Source organism: Phyllobates terribilis, unplaced genomic scaffold (genome assembly GCF_046119375.1).
Source record: "Phyllobates terribilis strain yellow unplaced genomic scaffold, ASM4611937v1 Scaffold_35__1_contigs__length_13245226, whole genome shotgun sequence".
NCBI classification, from domain to species: Eukaryota; Metazoa; Chordata; class Amphibia; order Anura; family Dendrobatidae; genus Phyllobates; species Phyllobates terribilis.
In genome coordinates, this window is record NW_027362795.1 from 2,638,900 (window position 1) to 2,658,106 (window position 19,207).

Sequence of the window (19,207 nt, forward strand, 5' to 3'; positions counted from 1 at the left end):
AACGATAATTGGGTGCAATAAATCCTGGACCACGCCGACCTCATGGGATTCAGTACCTCTGGCCATCTCAATGACCACTCTGGCCACCAGATAGTCTTTAGCATTCCCGTGGATGCAGCAGATGCCCACCTTCTTCCTGGCAATCAACTGGAGAAGGAGTGTGGCCCTCACGAGGGTCACCAAACTCCCTGAGTCTAGTAGTCCAGTCATTTGCAGGCCATTCAGTTTTACAGGACAAGTTTGGGGCCCCTTGCCTGGAGAACAGTCCACACTGCAAGCTGGATATGCTTAGAATGAACACCGGCATCCCATGCTACAGTCCATTTGCTCGGTGGTCAGGGGACACTGGGCAGCTATATGACCTGGGCCGTGACCTCTCCAGCAAATTACATCCCTGATACCTTTTGCATGACCTCCACCGCTCCCTTGGACTTTGGACGCCCCATCCCCTTTTATACATCCACTTTCCAGTATGGAATGGGTTGCCTTCCCACGGACCCATCGACCCCCCCCGATATCTTTCGACCAGTCCCACCAAGTTGTTCCAGGGATCTCCCTGGGCAACCCACGTCTGCATCGGGCTCAGAAGGGAGTGCACGAACCGGTCCATTACAACTCGCTCCACCATCTGTGCTGGTGTAGCGGACTCTGGCTGTAACCACTTTTGGGTGAGGTAGATCAAACATTTGGGAGCAAGGGGGTTTTTCATGGTGATATGCCTAGCGGTGAACCAGTCGTGCCCTGACAGACATTGCCACTCACAAGTGCGCCAAAATTTCCATTTTCAATTTTTCATATTCTTTGGCATCCTGTAAGGTTAAATCATAGTAGGCCTTTTGTGACTCCCCCGCTAAGTTTGACGCCAGGACTTCCACTTACTGCTCTGGCAGGAATTTCTAACTATAGGCGACCCTTTCAAAAACGGTTAAAAAGGCATCTATGTCACCACCCGATGAAATTTGCTGCAAGGCTCTCCTCACCGCCTTCGGGACAGAGAAATCATCAGCTGACATTGGAGTCAAAGCCGTTGACGTGCCACGAACCGCCTCTGTGAGTAAATCATCTGCTGCTGCTGTTGTCTACTGTTATGGCGACTGTTGTTGATGGTAGTGCTGCTGGTGCTGTTGATGCACTTTACGACTGTACTGCCGTGTATTATCACTGCCTATCAGTGTAATGCTAATGGCCCCATACACATGAGATAAGTGTTGTCTGATCGGTCATTTGGCAGACGGCTATCTCTCCCAACTCCCCCATACACACAAATGTTCCAGCTTTCCTGTGGTCTGTATGAGAGAGTCACCTCCAGACTCCTCTAGCGGAGAATTATCTACAGGAAGAACAAACGGATTAGCTTCTGAAATTTAGGATGCCAGATTCTTCTTTGCCTGACATCATCTGTCGGCAAGCCCCCAAACACATTATATAGTCTACCAAACCCCCCGAAATCAGTGCTTTCATGCCACTTTAGTCTAATGGGGACATTAAAATGTAACTTATTGGACGCTGTCTCTGGCCCGGCCTAATAGATTTTCGTATATTGCTGGCCCAGACACCATTATTAGGCATTTAAGTATCGTAGTAACTGGGCATCCCCATGCTATCGAGTACTTGGGGAAGGAGGGGTATTGGGCCAAACTCTGTCAAACATTCTGAGATTTGCTTTTGACAGCAACAAGTGGTTAAGCTGCCAGTTTTTTTTGTTGCAACCGTACCTGTGCCGTGCCTGAGGTGTACATCTATGTTCTGATGCCCAAAACAGGTTTTTTTTTTTTTTTTTTTTTTAACATTTAAAAAAATAAGATGTATCTAATGCTTTTTCATGTTTTTTTATTACAAGATTTGTTGGTGCCAATTTTCTTTTGAAACATTTTAATTTCTGCTTTTTTCTGGTGTTTTTCTTGTAATATAGGAAAGCCTAAGGCCAGAAATAAACCCCATAAAACACTGTACATGGAGACTTTGGTATCAAATAATTTCTGTCCGCGATATTTGTGCAAATAAAAAAGCTTTTATAAAAGCCTCAAACTTCTGTGTGTGAATCAGACATGAGATCTAACATGATAGAAGATGACAGTCCGGGGAAGACGGGAAACATTCATATAGACGGCCGGTGGAGATGTAGTCAGTGGCAAACTCTGGCCAAATATGTTTCTAGAGCTGTAGTAGATTCATCATTTAGTAGTTATTTCTCATGACACGTGTAATGAATATCTCCTGCAGTATTGTTCATGTTGATTCCAGTATCGGTAAATGAAACGAGAAATAGCATTATGGAAGTTGAGTCTTTGAGAAACGTATTCAGCTGAAGGCTCCGAGGAAAAAACTGCTTGTTGTCTGTGGCCTAAAATATATAGGTTTTATTATTAGATGTAAAGAAAAAATTAAATACTGTAAAATAATAAATCTACTCATGTTTTTCTCTTATTTCCAGTAATTTTATTATTACATGGGATTTTTATGATGTTACATTAGCTCATCTTCTTCTCATTCAGGTCTCTACAATATCAGATCCCTCAGAGAATATCTTCTATATAAGAGAATTTTCCTGATTTACCCATTAAAGATGGATATGGACACAGAAAAGATGGCTGATAAAATATTACACCTCACCCTAGAGATCCTCTTCCGGCTTACTGGAGAGGTGAGATATTCTGATGACGTCACATTACATCATTCTTATGTATGGGAATAACAGATGGACAGAACTGGAGAGGTGAGGACTCTGGAAATGTCTGGAGGGAGATTTATTCATGTGTCTCTCCATAACCAGGATTACACAGTAGTGAAGAAGACCTCTAGTGAGCGCTGTCAGGACCCTGTGTCTGAGGGATGGGGAAGACCCCTGAGCCCAATCACAGGACCTCCATTTCACCCCCTGATACATGAGGACATCAATGACCAGAAGATCCTAGAACTCACCTACAAGATGATTGAGCTGCTGACTGGAGAGGTGACACTGCTGGGAATGCTGGGACATTATAGGGTAACATTATGAAGGGATAGGGACGATGACTGTATCATTGTATGTGTCAGGTTCCTATAAGGTGTCAGGATGTCACCGTCTATTTCTCCATGGAGGAGTGGGAGTATTTAGAAGGACACAAAGATCTGTACAAGGACGTCATGATGGAGGTTCCCCAGCCCATCATATCACCAGGTAATAGACAGGACTAAATACACGCGGCCTATAATTATCTGTATGTAAAGAATGAATTCAGTCCCTGTATGTGTTTCCTCCAGATCTATCCAGTAAGAGGACAACACCAGAGAGATGTCCCCATCCTCTTCTTCCACAGGACTGTAAACAAGAAAATCCCAACTTTTCTGAGGATCATCAGGTAGATGGAGAGAAGATGTCTTGAGATCTCCCCAAGATGTGTAGACGGCTGTGAAGGTCTTGTGTTCAGTCTTGTTTTATCCACCAGTATTATATGTTTTTTACTTGTGTAATGAGAACGGTGGAGATGGCAGGATTAGAGCTGATCATAGATGGGACTTCTCATCTGTCTGTGACTTTTACAATATTTATTTCAGGGTGAAGATCTGACCCATACTAATACTACAGAGACATATGTGAGGGGTGATGAGTGGTGTAAAGAGGAGATTTCTACATATGACTACCCAGGTGAGTAGTAATCACTAAATGCAGAGAAGTCACAGATTCTTCTCAGACACCGGCTGTGGCTGCTTTATCAGTGGTGTAAATTGCAAAAAGAACTTCGGCACTCCATACATGAAAATATAAGAAATATTGTATCTAGACTAATGTCACTTTGAAAAATGAAGGTTTTTTGCGCATAATTTGGCCAATTTATGTGTGCCCATCAACCACGACAAGGTCACCTTCGTATGATGGGAAACTACGCTACGCTACCACTGGATATGCCACTCTTGGGCTGTAAGCCTGTATGGACAATATGTCTCTGCTTGGGCTTTTAACCTACAATGTATGGGCTGGTAGAGCTAGTTAAAACCACCTGTGACTGAATGGGAGGGACACATGGTCAGAAAAAAGGCTGTCAAACTTCTAATAGTGTGAACACGTACCTGCTGCAATGCTCCAGGAGCGGGATCCCAAAAATGATTAATAGAAAAAAGAGAGGGGTCGCTCACTGGTCTATTCGGGTGCTCTGAAGAAAAGAGTAATCTCAATTGCAAAAAGAACTTCGGCACTCCATACATGAAAATATAAGAAATATTGTATCTAGACTAATGTCACTTTGAAAAATGAAGGTTTTTTGTGCATAATTTGGCCAATTTATGTGTGCCCATCAACCACGACAAGGTCACCTTCGTATGATGGGAAACTACGCTACGCTACCACTGGATATGCCACTCTTGGGCTGTAAGCCTGTATGGACAATATGTCTCTCCTTGGGCTTTTAACCTACAATGTATGGGCTGGTAGAACTAGTTAAAACCACCTGTGACTGAATGGGAGGGACACATGGTCAGAAAAAAGGCTGTCAAACTTCTAATAGTGTGAACACGTACCTGCTGCAATGCTCCAGGAGCGGGATCCCAAAAATGATTAATAGAAAAAAAGAGAGGGGTCGCTCACTGGTCTATTCGGGTGCTCTGAAGAAAAGAGTAATCTCAATTGCAAAAAGAACTTCGGCACTCCATACATGAAAATATAAGAAATATTGTATCTAGACTAATGTCACTTTGAAAAATGAAGGTTTTTTGCGCATAATTTGGCCAATTTATGTGTGCCCATCAACCACGACCAAGGTCACCTTCGTATGATGGGAAACTACGCTACGCTACCACTGGATATGCCACTCTTGGGCTGTAAGCCTGTATGGACAATATGTCTCTGCTTGGGCTTTTAACCTACAATGTATGGGCTGGTAGAGCTAGTTAAAACCACCTGTGACTGAATGGGAGGGACACATGGTCAGAAAAAAGGCTGTCAAACTTCTAATAGTGTGAACACGTACCTGCTGCAATGCTCCAGGAGCGGGATCCCAAAAATGATTAATAGAAAAAAGAGAGGGGTCGCTCACTGGTCTATTCGGGTGCTCTGAAGAAAAGAGTAATCTCAATTGCAAAAAGAACTTCGGCACTCCATACATGAAAATATAAGAAATATTGTATCTAGACTAATGTCACTTTGAAAAATGAAGGTTTTTTGCGCATAATTTGGCCAATTTATGTGTGCCCATCAACCACGACAAGGTCACCTTCGTATGATGGGAAACTACGCTACGCTACCACTGGATATGCCACTCTTGGGCTGTAAGCCTGTATGGCCAAATTATGCGCAAAAAACCTTCATTTTTCAAAGTGACATTAGTCTAGATACAATATTTCTTATATTTTCATGTATGGAGTGCCGAACTTATCAGTGGTGTAGTCCGGCCGTATCACAATCGTGTAATCACCATTTTGCCTCTAGACCACAACATTCTCCTCCACCAAAAACTGTTCAAATGACTTTGGGCATTGAAAGCCCTTTTCTATAGATCTTACAACCTGGAAGATCCACCTACCCCCTGGGATTAGAAGATACTGATTCTTACTTTCCCAAATCTGTAAACTACAAAGCCAAATGACAGTGTACATAAAATGTGTTGACAAGTTAGAAAATCACTTGAAGAAAAATATTATGATGAGCCTGTAAGAGAAAGCGGAGGGTAATGATGCTGTTGGCTTCCTAGATCCCTGATATCTTATTAGATGAATCCACCTTCTGTGCTGCTGAATGTGCTCATATGGTCCCTACAAGACCAGGTCCAGTCTTTCTGGCCAAACTTCACTTTTATGATCGACAACATTAAATGTGCAGTGAGGGACAAGTGTCAATTTGTGTTGGCATGGCTCGAACCCTGGTTTCATGGATTCACTCTACGTCATAAATTACATTATGTTTTTAATCCTAAGGAAGTCAGATTACTGCACAATCTCTCCTGAAATGGGGGCGCTAATACTTTCTGTACTCTTCTGGTCAGGACTCCTAGTAGCTCCAATGGTCCAAAATAAATGAGTGCAACTCTGGTTTAATGTTGGAGCTCTCCCCTCATACATACGTTGTTGTTGGGGATGTAACATGTTTTTTTATTCTATGTCTTTTTTACACATTCATTCTGTATGATCTTTTCATTGTGGTGGGATCGGCCGGCCTTACTTATGTGAGTCTGTAACTCCCTGGTAGTCTTTCAAAAAAGATCTCCATTACCTCTTATGAATGCTCGTGGTCTATATTTAAGACACCTCAGCTCTGCACTATTATAAAAAGTTCTCTTTGAATGTCTAATATTTCTTCTTGAAACTCATCTGACAGAAAATATTGTTCCTTACGATAGTTTAGATTGCCAAGAGCCACCGAGCCCCATACTCTAATTATCCCAGAGAGATTTCACCACTAGTTACTCATTTTATTCCTTAAGAAGACTGTTGAGTTTGATCATTTTAGTAGATGTGTTATTGTCTATAGTCACAGTTTTGCCCATCATCCTTTAACCCCTCTACATGGATCTGGACTTAGAGAGACCTCTAGGCTTGGGCCACGGTGCTATCTGCTGTTGTGTGGTGTGAGATGGAAAGAAGAATAGTCTGTTAGCTGGGTCAGAACCAGGAGGGCAGAGAAAATACTAAATCAGAAGACACAAGAGTAGTCAGTAAACGGGCCGGGGTCACAACAGGAAACTGATACACAAGCCGAGAGCTGAGCACAGAGGACTGACCCAGAGGAGAACAAGGCTGGATCTGGCAGCTTCCGGAAATATGCTTCCAGCTTTAGTAGGGTGTGGTGCTCTCCAATTGGCTGAAGCAGGGAGCAGATTACTCCAGCTGGACAGCACACACACCTATACTGCTAGACTGGATGGTACTACTGACCCCAGGCACCCTAATCTTAGTGGCTGGACAGAGCCTGCACCGCCCAGAGCTTCTGGTTCCGATTAGTGTTGAGCGAGTATGTTCAATTAACCCTTTCGCCGAGTATGCTCGGGCCGAGCTCCGAGTATTTATAGCTGCTCGGTGATATGGTTGAATCGCTCCCGTGTGCATGATTTGTGACTGTTTGACAGTTTTATTACATGTGAGGAATGTCTATTTCTTACACATTCCTCACATGTAATAAAGCTGTTAAACAGTTGCAAATCATGCACGCGGGAGCGATTCAACCATATCACCGAGCAGCTGTAACTACTCGGAGCTCGGCCCGAGCATACTCGGACAGAATATACTCGCTCAACCCTAGTTCCGATGTCCCCTCCATCACCAGCACCACCTGCAGAATGAATAAGGTGGCTCATGGTGACAGGAGCAGATACCAGAGGAGATGGGACACACCATTTGCAGAAGCCCCTAAAATAACAAAATGGCAGAAAACTAGAGCAGTAGAAATCTCCATAAAGTGACTTCATTTTGGAGATTATAACCCTCAGTGAATTAATCTATAGGAGTAGTGACTATTTTGACTTCACACCCACTTTCCAGAAATTAGCACACAGTGAATGTTGGAGCGTGAAAATTGCTAATATGCCATTTTATTACCCAACACATAGTGCCCAGATTGTGCTCCAGGAGACACACACCATCAATTAAATGGGTTCTTCTCACTATAGTAATGCCGAATACATGGATGCTAAATGTGGCTTCAGAACCCTGCAATGCTCAGAAGTGAAGGGGAGATTTGACTTTGGGAGAGTGGATATTGCTGGATTGGTTTATTGAAGCCATGTTGCTTTTCTAGAGCCTTTGAGCCACTAATAATGTATAAACCTCTGTTTTTCCATTGACAGATCATGAACCTGAGTGGGGATTTTTTTTTTGTGAAATGAGTAGGCGTTTTTATTGGTATTATTTTCACCTACATAACATTGGTGGCTTTTTATTTTATATTTTGGAGGCAGAATGAGCAAACAGTTGGACACCACGCTCTACTGGTTCATGCTATGAGGTTTTCTATTAGACTGTGAACTGTCATTGTCTTGGTGAATAATTTAATAGTTTTACATAATTTGCCGTTTCTACGGACAGTGTAAGTAGAAATGTTAAAAAAATATAAAACTTGAGGATATTTTATTCTAAAATAATAATTGGTTTTATTCTTGGCAGATGTCTGTACCAGGAGATCAGAGGGACAGCTGACTTCTTCAGTTTTTAAATTAGATGGGCTTGAGATCCCACAGGATACAATTGAAGTGAATACCATTACTCCAGATATACCATCATCCCTTCACAGCAAAGATCTGTCATCTGATCCTTTGAAACATGTCCTGTCTTCTGATTCATTGCCGAATACTAAGGAAAATCAAAGTCACAAAATAAGCTTAAAAAAACTAATTGCTCCTAAAGCAAATAAGCCATTTTCACGTTCAGAATATGGAAACTGTTTTCCACTTGAAAAAAATTTTCTTAAACATCAAAATATTCACACAGCGAAGAAAAGGGAGAAGCCTTTTTCATGTTCTGAATGTGGAAACCGCTTTTACCAGAAATCAAATTTGGTTAGGCACCAAAGAACTCACACAGAGGAGAAGCGTTTTTCATGTTCAGAATGTGGGAAATGTTTTAACCAGAAATCAGATTTGGTTTGCCACCAGAGAACTCACACAGGGGAGAAGCCTTTTTACTGTTCACAATGTGGCAACCGCTTTTACCAGAAATCAAGTTTGGTTAGGCACCAAAGAACTCATACAGAGGAGAAGCCTTTTTCATGTTCAGAATGTGAGAAATGTTTTAAACACAAATCAACTTTGGTTATGCATCAGAGAACTCACACAGGGGAGAAGCCTTTTTCCTGTTCAGAATGTGGGAAATGTTTTAACCAGAAATCAGCTTTGGTTGACCACCAGAGAACTCACACAGGGGAAAAACCTTTTTCATGTTCAAAATGTAGGAAATGTTTTAACTATAAATCAGCTTTTGTTAAGCACCAGAGAACTCACACAGTGGCAAAGCCTTTTTCATGTTCAGAATGTGGGAAATGTTTTAAACACAAATTAACTTTCGTTAGGCACCAGAAAATTCACACAGGGGAAAAGCCTTATTTCTGTTCAGACTGTGGGAAATGCTTTATCCAGAAATCCACTTTTGTTGACCACCAGAGAACCCACACAGGGAAGAAGCCTTTTTCCTGTTCACAATGTGGAAAATGTTTTAACATTAAAGGGCATTTTGTTTGCCACCAGAGAACCCACACAGGAGAGAAGCCTTTTTCCTGTTCAGAATGTGGGAAATGTTTTAACCGGAAAGCGTATCTTGATATCCACCAGAGAACCCACACAAGGGAGAAGCCTTTTTCCTGTTCAGAATGTGGGAAATGTTTTAACCAGAGCTCACACCTTCTTAGGCACCAGAGAACCCACACAAGGGAGAAGCAATTCTCATGTTCAGAATGTGGGAAATGTTTTGTGAAGAAATCTTCTTTTATTAGTCATCAAAGAATTCACACAGGGAAGAAGCTTTTTTCATGTTCTTAATGTGGGATATGTTTTACACTGAAGTCATTTCTAAATAAACATTAGAGAATTCACACGGGGGAGAAGCCTTTTTCATGTTCAGAATGATGGAAATGTTTTAACTGAAAATTGTATTTTCTTAAAGGGGTTGTTCACTATTAGGGCAAACCCTTGTCATTCCTCATGTGTGGCCTCGTAAAAAGAAAAACACTCATACTCACCTTCCATGCCGGTGCTGTTCCAGGGGTGTCTGCACTCGTGTTCCCAGGACTCAAGTGAAGTTATTACATCACACAATCCCTGCGATTAATCAGCACCGGCTTCACTGTCCCCGCCTTCGGACGTATTGAACATTAACAGGAAGCCAGGGCTGCTGCTGCTTTCTTGCTTGCTCTTTTTGTTCGATGTGTCCGAATGTGGGGACAATGACGCCAGTGCTGATTGGCTGCAGGGCTCACATGACGTAGCAACATCACATGAGCCTCGGAAACAGAAGTGCTTACACGACTGAAACTGCACAGGCATGGGAGGTTTGTATAATTGTTTTTATTTTAACAGGACCAAACTTGAGGAATGAGAAGGGGTTGTCCAAGTACTGGACAACCCTGTTAAAGATCAAAAATCCCACACAGAGGGAATCCATTATTATACCTTAAGTGTGAAAAATGAATTACTGGAAAATCGCATTTTGTTGACCATCAAAAATAACTCAAGACGGTGGAGAAACTATATATGTTATTGACAGATTGTACAAAAACATATAACAGACAGTTGTATAATCAAATGAGAAAGGGAAATTACTTTAAAACTTTTTGTTTTTCGACTATAAGACACACTTTTAGCAAGAAAAAAATCTTGATAATAAGTGAGTGCATCTTATAGACTGGAGGTAGCTTTCTGTGACAGAGGAGAACAATGAGACCTTGTCCTTCCTGATTTTGATGAAACAACTTCTAATCTTAATCAGCCAGACATCTAGATTTGTTAAGCCAAGAGAAATACACTATTGTGTTTGTGTTGACTTGTGACTGTATGTGTGTTTCTTTGGCTATTCAAGGACAGTGATTCAGGGTGAAACAATGTTTGATACTATGCTAATTGCACTAATTGCATATTGTACTAAAGCCAGCTAGATGTTGATTTACAAGAGATCCCCTGCTATACCAACTACGTAAACTGATTAAATGCTCAAACAATGAGACATGAGCCCTGTGGAATAATACCCTCCCATAATAATTAGTCTGAGCACAGAAGCGATCCATTAATATAAAAGCACATTTTATTAGACTATCATTAAAATATAAGGATCAAAACAGCAGAATGCTGCAAAAAGGGATGCTGAACACTAACAATAAATTGCAATATTCAAGTGGCCAGAATTTCCAGTGGCGCTGAGTCGTTACACACTCCTCCACTTTACACCATCGAGAAATATTTAATTAGTAGAAAAAAATGTTTTCCTTCTTCCTGCTGTTTAAACCTTGTATGATGACACAGCTTTTTAATTATGCCAGACATACATTTCATGGCCAGGAACCATACCCCCTTATTGTTGTGTTGACTTTTAAACCTGTGTTCTTCTTTGGTTGCTCAACACTGACAATTGTTTGTATAACCCTGAATACTGATCACTTGAGGTGGTAATTGATGAATGGCTGCTATTCTCAACTCATATCAACTCTTACAAAGTATTGTCTGCCACTTTTACAATACAGGGCCTTGGAACAATGGATGTTTGCTAGATAAGTTAAATACCATTGCAGGGTGTTTGCCAGTCAACACTATGGGGGATGAGCTGTGGATAGTTGAGCATTGTGAATTAATATCACGACCCTTGACCTATGAATGATGGCTTGAAAGGACAAATGTGGACTATTAAAAGGGGGTCTCTGTGTCTGTTCTGTGTGACATCACAAGATGACAGCCTAAGGGACCACAGCCCTGGCTGTAAAAATACAGAACTGCTCCATTGCTGAACTCTCAGAGACTATTTGAAGAATCCAGGTGGAACATCAGGTCACCTGGCCACATATCACATGGCTCTATATCCGGCGGGCCAGTGGAAGGGTGAGAATCTGTACTTTGCACTATCTCGTGAATTTGCTGGGACTGTTCTATATGTGATTGCTGGTGGTTCAATAAATTATTGCCACACTGTTTATCATTACCCTGTGTTGTCTGAGTAGTGTTCTGCTCACGGAAGACCCTGGGTCTTCACACCTTGGATGCGTCTTATGATTAGGTGTGTATTATAGTCTGAAAAATATAGTATATTAGAATTAAAAATATATGAAGTTGCTACTATCTTTAATCCAAAAAGCAATCTTCAATGTACAGTCAATATTTCACATTGTTATAAAGCGGGTGAAATAAGTATTGAACACTTCACCAAATTTCTATGTAAGTATATTTCTAAAGGTGCTATTGACATGAAATTCTCACCAGAATGCCATACAAGAAATATCTAATGATGAGTAAAACCAGTGAGCTGTCTCAAGACTTTTGCATCCTTATTGTTGCAAAACATATTGGTGGCATTGGTTACAGAAGAATTTCTGAACTACTAAAGTACGGTACCGTACAGTACTGTTGCGGCAATAATCCAGTATTTGAAAGAACATCATTTCACCATAAACCAGCCACAACCAGGTTTCAGGCAGAGGAGTGAAAAGAATTATCCAAAAAATTGTTAAAGAGCCAAGAATTATCTGAGGAGAGCAACAGAAAGAACTGGAATTGTTAAAGATATCAATATTATATGAAGATATTCAAAATGGCGCTGGCTTCCTGCACCACACCTATGCTATGTGACTTTTAAGGAACTTACTGTATATTCTGCCTCTGATCATATAAGGCAATAATTGTGGCTAAACAATTATATTAAAGATGATGCACCCTTGGAAATACTCCAAGAGATTTTCTATAAATGTTATGTACCTCCTTAGTAAATCAGAAGAACTTCTGCATTTGATCTAGCTAGACTGCAAAGCAGGTTCAATTGTGTCAAAGAAAACTATAAGTAATGCACTCAACAACCATTGCTGAACAAAAACATATCCAACCATGTTTAAAGTTTGCTCAACAACATAGTCTGGTCAGATTAGACCAAAATTGAACTCTTTGGATGCCATAATATACACCATGTTTGGACACCAAAAGGCACTGCATATCACCCAAAAACACAAAACCAAAGTTTGGAGGTGGGAACATCATGGTGTGGGGCTGTTTTTCAGCATATAGCACTGGCAAACTTCATATAATTGAAGGAAGGATGAATGGACAAATGTACTGAGACATTCTTGATAAAAATCTGCTGCCATCTACCAAGATGATGAAGATAACCCACAGGACCTTCAGGATTTTAAGAGTATTAGTGTAGACAAATGGGCCAAAATCGCTACTGAGCAATGCGATTAGTTTCTCCATACTGGAGGAATCTTGACGCTGACATCAACAACAAAGGCGTTTGTACAAAGTATTAAATAAACTTCAGTAAGCAAGTTAAATACTTTTTCCCTGTGTCATTTCTCATTATAATACATATTTTAATTTATGGCCAACTTTGGTTTAATTTCTTTGCCTGCGTGGATTGGATGGGTTGTTACCAACATCTGGTGAGAATTTCACTTCAATAGCACCCTTTAGATAGTTAGGTCCAGAAAATATTTGGACACTGACACAAGTTTGGGCATTTTCACTGTTTACCGAAACATATTCAAGATACAAAAATAAAATCAATCTGGTCTTAATAAAGTGCCAACTCTCAGCTTTAACTTGAGGGTATTTACATCCTAATTTGAGTATGAGTTTAGGAATTCCAGCTCTTTAATATGGAGCTGCATCTTTTTCAAGGGATCAAAAGTAATTAGACAATGATCTCAAAGGCTCTTTCATTGGCTTTTTGGGCTCTTCCCTCATGAATCTATTATCAATTAAAAAGGTAAAAGGTCTAGGGCTGATTCCAGGTGTGGCTTTTGTATTTGGAAGCTGTTGCTATGAACCCATAACACAGAAAGGAGCTCTCAATGGAAGTGAAAAGATCAAATCCACCAAAGAGCAGAAATGTTAGGAGTGGCCAAATCAACAGTACGGTACATTCTGCGAATAAAAATGCACTGGTGTGCTTTGGAACTAAAAAGGTGTTGACGTCCACTGAAGAAAACAGTAGTGGATGACTGCAGAATCCTTTACATGGTAAAGAAAACCCCTCCACAATATCAACCTAAGTGAATAACACTTTCTGGAAGAAGGTGTTTCAGTGTCTTGGTCCACCATAAAAGAAAAGACTTCATGAGAGTAAATAAGCAAATACAGAGAGTTCACCACAAGGTGCAAACTGTTAATCAGACTTAAAAATACAAGGACCAGACTTTGCCAAATAACATCTAAAGAAGTCAGTCCAGTTCTGGAAAAGCATTCTTTGGAGAAATGAATCGAAGATCAACATGTACCAGAATGATGGGAAGAAGAAGGTATGGAGGAGGCTTGGAACGGCTCATGATCCAATTCACGGCACATCCTCTGTAACACATGGTGGAGGCCGTGTGATGGTGCAAGCATGCATGGCTTCCAATGGTGTGAGATCACTAGTGTTTATTGATGATGTGATTGAAGACAGAAGCAGCTGGATGAATTCTGTGTGTACACGGCGATACTTTCTGCTCAGATTCAACCAAATGCAGTAAGGTTGATTGGATGGTGCTGCACAGTACCGATAAACAATGACCCAAAAAATAGCGTGAAAGCAAAGAGGTGGAATATTCTGCAATGGTCATCAATCACCAGATCTCAACCCAATTGAGCTGCATTTCATAGGTTTATAGAAGTTGTCTACTACTTGGACAACTCCTTGTCATACCCCATGCTTGGCCCAGATAAAATGAAAAAGCTTCTACTCACCTCTCATGCTGGCGCCATTCCAGTGGTGTTGGCAGTCGCAATCCCTGGGCTCCCATGCGGTTGTTGTGACACGTGAGCCAGGACCCCAATCATAGCTGGCTTCACTGTCCCCGCCTTTGTACGAATTGAACACAAAGAGGAAGTCAAAGATCAGCTGCAGCCCACACTTCTTCATGTTCAATTCGACAGAAAGCGGGGATAGTGACGCCAGCGCATTTGGTGATGTCCACGGCTTCCAGACTTCAGGCAGTAATTGCTGCAATGGATACTCTACAAAGTATTCAACATGAACATTTGATGGCAAAGTTAATTTGTCCATTTACTTTTGAGCCCCTGAAATGAGGAGGATTTGCAGAAAAATGGTTGCAATTCCTAAACGATTCACAGGATATTTTTGTTCAATCCTTTTTAATTCAACCTGAAAGTCTCCACTTCAATTGCATCTCAGTTGTTTCATTTTAAATCTACATTAGTGGCCTGCAGAGCTGAAATCACGAAGATTTGGTCAAATATTTCTGGACCTAACTGTATTCATATATTTACTAGTGATAAGCGAGCATGCTTGCCATTGCTCAATACTTGATCGAGCATCAGGGTGCTCAGGTTCTCAATCGAATATCGTGGGTGCTTAAGTCCCCCTCCCGCATGTTTCGCAGCTGTTAGACCGCCAAAAAACACGCGGGGATTGCCTGCCATACACGGTAATGACGTAGCCATTTTGGCTATTGGAATTACTGTGATTTGCCTGCCGCATCGCGTTAATGGGTTTTATACTTGATCGAGTAGTAAACATACCCGGGCACTGCGATGCTCGATCAAGTATCAAGCAATGGCAGGCATGCTCGCTCATTACTAATACTTACACTTTATGGACAAATATTGCATCTCTTGCCCCTACCCCCCAAAACAAATCCCAAAATGTTCTCCTGCCCCTTTTCCTAACTCCTAATCCCAAAATAGACAAGGACATTCGGAGTTGCCAATCCTCCCTCTTTTGTAGACTTCTGTAGATAAAACTTCTTCAGCCTCGGCTCTTTACCTCCTACAGACAAAATGGTGGAAAAACAAACCACTGTTTTTAATCAGTTATTTTTAATTACAGTTTTATTTTTAAAGGTAAATTACAATAAAATGTCCTCAATCCCTTTTTCCCTTCTCCCAATCCATAATGCTGGGGTAAGATTATCTCTACAGAGACCCCTGTACAGGAATATTAGGGCTCCAGCGACATCACATCTATTATACAGAGAATAGCGCTATCTCCATAGCTCTGTACACAAGGACATAGAGATCAGACAAGGTCCTCATATTCAGGCAGCTTCTATTCTACTCCAACCCTCTTTATAAGAACAAGATCAGAGTCTCATTATACCGAGCAGAGAAGCTCCAGGGACAAAGACCCCGTCTGCTCCTAACACGCTGGGGGCCCGGAGTATCCAGCCACGGGGCCCGGATTCTCTCATTTGTGGCCCCAGGGTTTCTTGTAGAATAAATCCCTTTCTCATCCAGTCCTGTAGTAATGACTTTGTTATCAGGTTTTGTAGGAGGGTTCGTCTGACTCCATCTTATGTTATCAGTATCTGTGCGAGAAACAAGAGACGTCCGGGCGCAGTTTTACCGAGTGTCCAGAGTCAGTTCTTCTACAGTCTGATAAAGAGCCGCGGGGTCTGCAACCGAACCTGAGGGTATACAGCTGTATACAGCGTACACACGGCTCTGTACACACACAGCTCTGCTCCGTATGCCTCATACACACACGACTCCATACACACACTGTTCCGCAGACACATGGCTCCGTACACACACGGCTCCCCTCTGTACACATACTGCTCCATACACACGGCTCTATACACATGGATCCGCTCTGTACACACACGACAATGCTCCGTACACACACGGCTCATTTACGTACACCTCGTACACACACGGCTCCGCTACGTACACCTCGTACACACACGGCTCCGAAACGTACACACACGGCTCAGCTACGTACACCTCGTACACACACGACTCCGCTCCGTACACACACGGCTCCACTCCGTACACAAACAACTCTGCTATGTATACACACGGCTCATCTCCGTACACCTCGTACACACATGGCTTCGCTCCGTACGCCTCGTACACTTGCGGCTCTGCTCCGTACACACACTACTCTGCTCCGTACACACACGGCTCATCTCCGTACACCATGTACACACATGGCTCCGCTCCGTATACCTTGTACACGCGCGGCTCCGCTCCATACACCTCGTACACGCGCGGCTCCGCTCCGTACACCTCGTACACGCGCGGCTCCGCTCCGTACACCTCGTACACGCGCGGCTCCGCTCCGTACACCTCGTACACACGCGGCTCCGCTCCATACACCTCGTACACACACGGCTCCGTACACCTCGTACACACATGGCTCCACTCCGTACACACGCGGATCCGGTCCGTACACCTCGTACACACGCGGCTCCGCTCCGTACACACGAGGCTCTGCTCCGTAAGCCTCGTACACGCGTGGATCCGCTCCATACGCCTCGTACACGCGCGGCTCCGCTCCTCACGCCTCGTACACTCGCAGCTCCGCCCCTCACGCCTCGTACACACACGGCTCCGCTCCGTACACCTCGTACACACACGGCTCCGCTCCGTACACCTCGTACACTCGCGGCTCCGCCCCTCACGCCTCGTACACGCGCGGCTCCGCTCCTCACGCCTCGTACACGTGCGGCTCCGCTCCGTACGCCTCGTACACGCGCGGCTCCGCTCCGTACACCTGCGGCTCCGCTCCGTACGCCTCGTACACGCGCGGCTCCGCACACCTCGTACACGCACGGCTCCGCTCCGTACACCTCGTACACGCGCGGCTCCGCTCCGTACACCTCGTACACACGCGGCTCTGCTCCGTACGCCTCGTACACACGCGGCTCCGCTCCGTACGCCTCGTACACACGCGGCTCCGCTCCGTACGCCTCGTACACACACGCGGCTCCGCTCCGTACGCCTCGTACACACACGCGGCTCCGCTCCGTACGCCTCGTACACACACTCGGCTCCGTTCCGTACTCCTCGTACACACGCGGCTCCGCTCCTCACGCCTCGTATACACGCGGCTCCGCTCCGTACACCTCGTACACACGCGGCTCCGCTCTGTACGCCTCGTACACACACACGGCTCCGTTCCGTACACCTCGTACACACACGGCTCCGCTACGTACTCCTCGTACACACGCGGCTCCGCTCCGTACACCTCGTACACACACGACTCCGCTCCGTACACACACGGCTCCAATACGTACACACACGGCTCCACTCCGTACACAAACAACTCTGCTATGTACACACACGGCTCATCTCCGTACACCTCGTACACACATGGCTCCGCTCCGTACGCCTCGTACACTTGCGGCTCTGCTCCGTACACACACGACTCTGCTACGTACACACACGGCTCATCTCCGTACACCATGTACACACATGGCTCCGCTCCGTACACCTCGAACACGCGCGGCTCCGCTCCGTACACCTCGTACACGCGCGGCTCCGCTCCGTACACCTCGTACACGCGCGGCTCCGCTCCGTACACCTCGTACACGCGCGGCTCCGCTCCGTACACCTCGTACACGCGCGGCTCCGCTCCGTACACCTCGTACACGCGCGGCTCCGCTCCGTACACCTCGTACACGCGCGGCTCCGCTCCGTACACCTCGTACACGCGCGGCTCCGCTCCGTACACCTCGTACACGCGCGGCTCCGCTCCGTACACCTCGTACACGCGCGGCTCCGCTCCGTACACCTCGTACACGCGCGGCTCCGCTCCGTACACCTCGTACACGCGCGGCTCCGCTCCGTACACCTCGTACACGCGCGGCTCCGCTCCGTACACCTCGTACACGCGCGGCTCCGCTCCGTACACCTCGTACACACATGGCTCCGCTCCGTACACCTCGTACACACGCGGCTCCGCACACACGAGGCTCCGCTCCGTACACCTCGTACACGCGCGGCTCCGCTCCGTACACCTCGTACACGCGCGGCTCCGCTCCGTACACCTCGTACACGCGCGGCTCCGCTCCGTACACCTCGTACACGCGCGGCTCCGCTCCGTACACCTCGTACACGCGCGGCTCCGCTCCGTACACCTCGTACACGCGCGGCTCCGCTCCGTACACCTCGTACACGCGCGGCTCCGTACACCTCGTACACACATGGCTCCGCTCCGTACACCTCGTACACACATGGCTCCGCTCCGTACACCTCATACACACACGGCTCCGCACACCTCGTACACACACGGCTCCGCTCCGTACACCTCGCACACGCGCGGCTCCGCTCCGTACACCTCGTACACGCGCGGCTCCGCTCCGTACACCTCGTACACGCGCGGCTCCGCTCCGTACACCTCGTACACGCGCGGCTCCGCTCCGTACACCTCGTACACGCGTGGCTCCGCTCCGTACACCTCGTACACGCGCGGCTCCGTACACCTCGTACACACACGGCTCCGCTCCGTACACCTCGTACACACACGGCTCCGCTCCGTACACCTCGTACACACACGGCTCCGCTCACCTCGTACACACACGGCTCCGCTCCGTACACCTCGTACACGCGCGGCTCCGCACACACGAGGCTCCGCTCCGTACACCTCGTACACGCGCGGCTCCGCTCCGTACACCTCGTACACGCGCGGCTCCGCTCCGTACACCTCGTACACGCGCGGCTCCGCTCCGTACACCTCGTACACGCGCGGCTCCGCTCCGTACACCTCGTACACACATGGCTCCGCTCCGTACACCTCGTACACACACGGCTCCGTACACCTCGTACACACATGGCTCCGCTCCGTACACCTCGTACACACGCGGCTCCGCACACACGCGGCTCCGCTCCGTAAGCCT

The 19,207-nt window shown here is 45.2% G+C and overlaps 2 protein-coding genes across 2 annotated transcripts in view; one reads left to right on the top strand and one right to left on the bottom strand.

The window, feature by feature from the left end:
- Positions 1-11,577, top strand: part of LOC141182587 (uncharacterized) — a 28,900-nt gene extending 17,323 nt beyond the window's left edge. The window contains exons 2-7 of the mRNA XM_073660740.1: positions 2,496-2,644; positions 2,774-2,953; positions 3,037-3,160; positions 3,244-3,341; positions 3,538-3,628; positions 8,071-11,577. Coding sequence (XP_073516841.1) covers positions 2,567-2,644; positions 2,774-2,953; positions 3,037-3,160; positions 3,244-3,341; positions 3,538-3,628; positions 8,071-9,437 — 1,938 coding nt within the window. The 5' untranslated portion in view covers positions 2,496-2,566 and the 3' untranslated portion in view covers positions 9,438-11,577. The remainder of the gene's footprint in view (positions 1-2,495; positions 2,645-2,773; positions 2,954-3,036; positions 3,161-3,243; positions 3,342-3,537; positions 3,629-8,070) is intronic.
- LOC141182586 (uncharacterized) overlaps positions 1-19,207 on the bottom strand; it is a 162,563-nt gene that overhangs the window by 71,467 nt on the left and 71,889 nt on the right. The window lies entirely within an intron of this gene.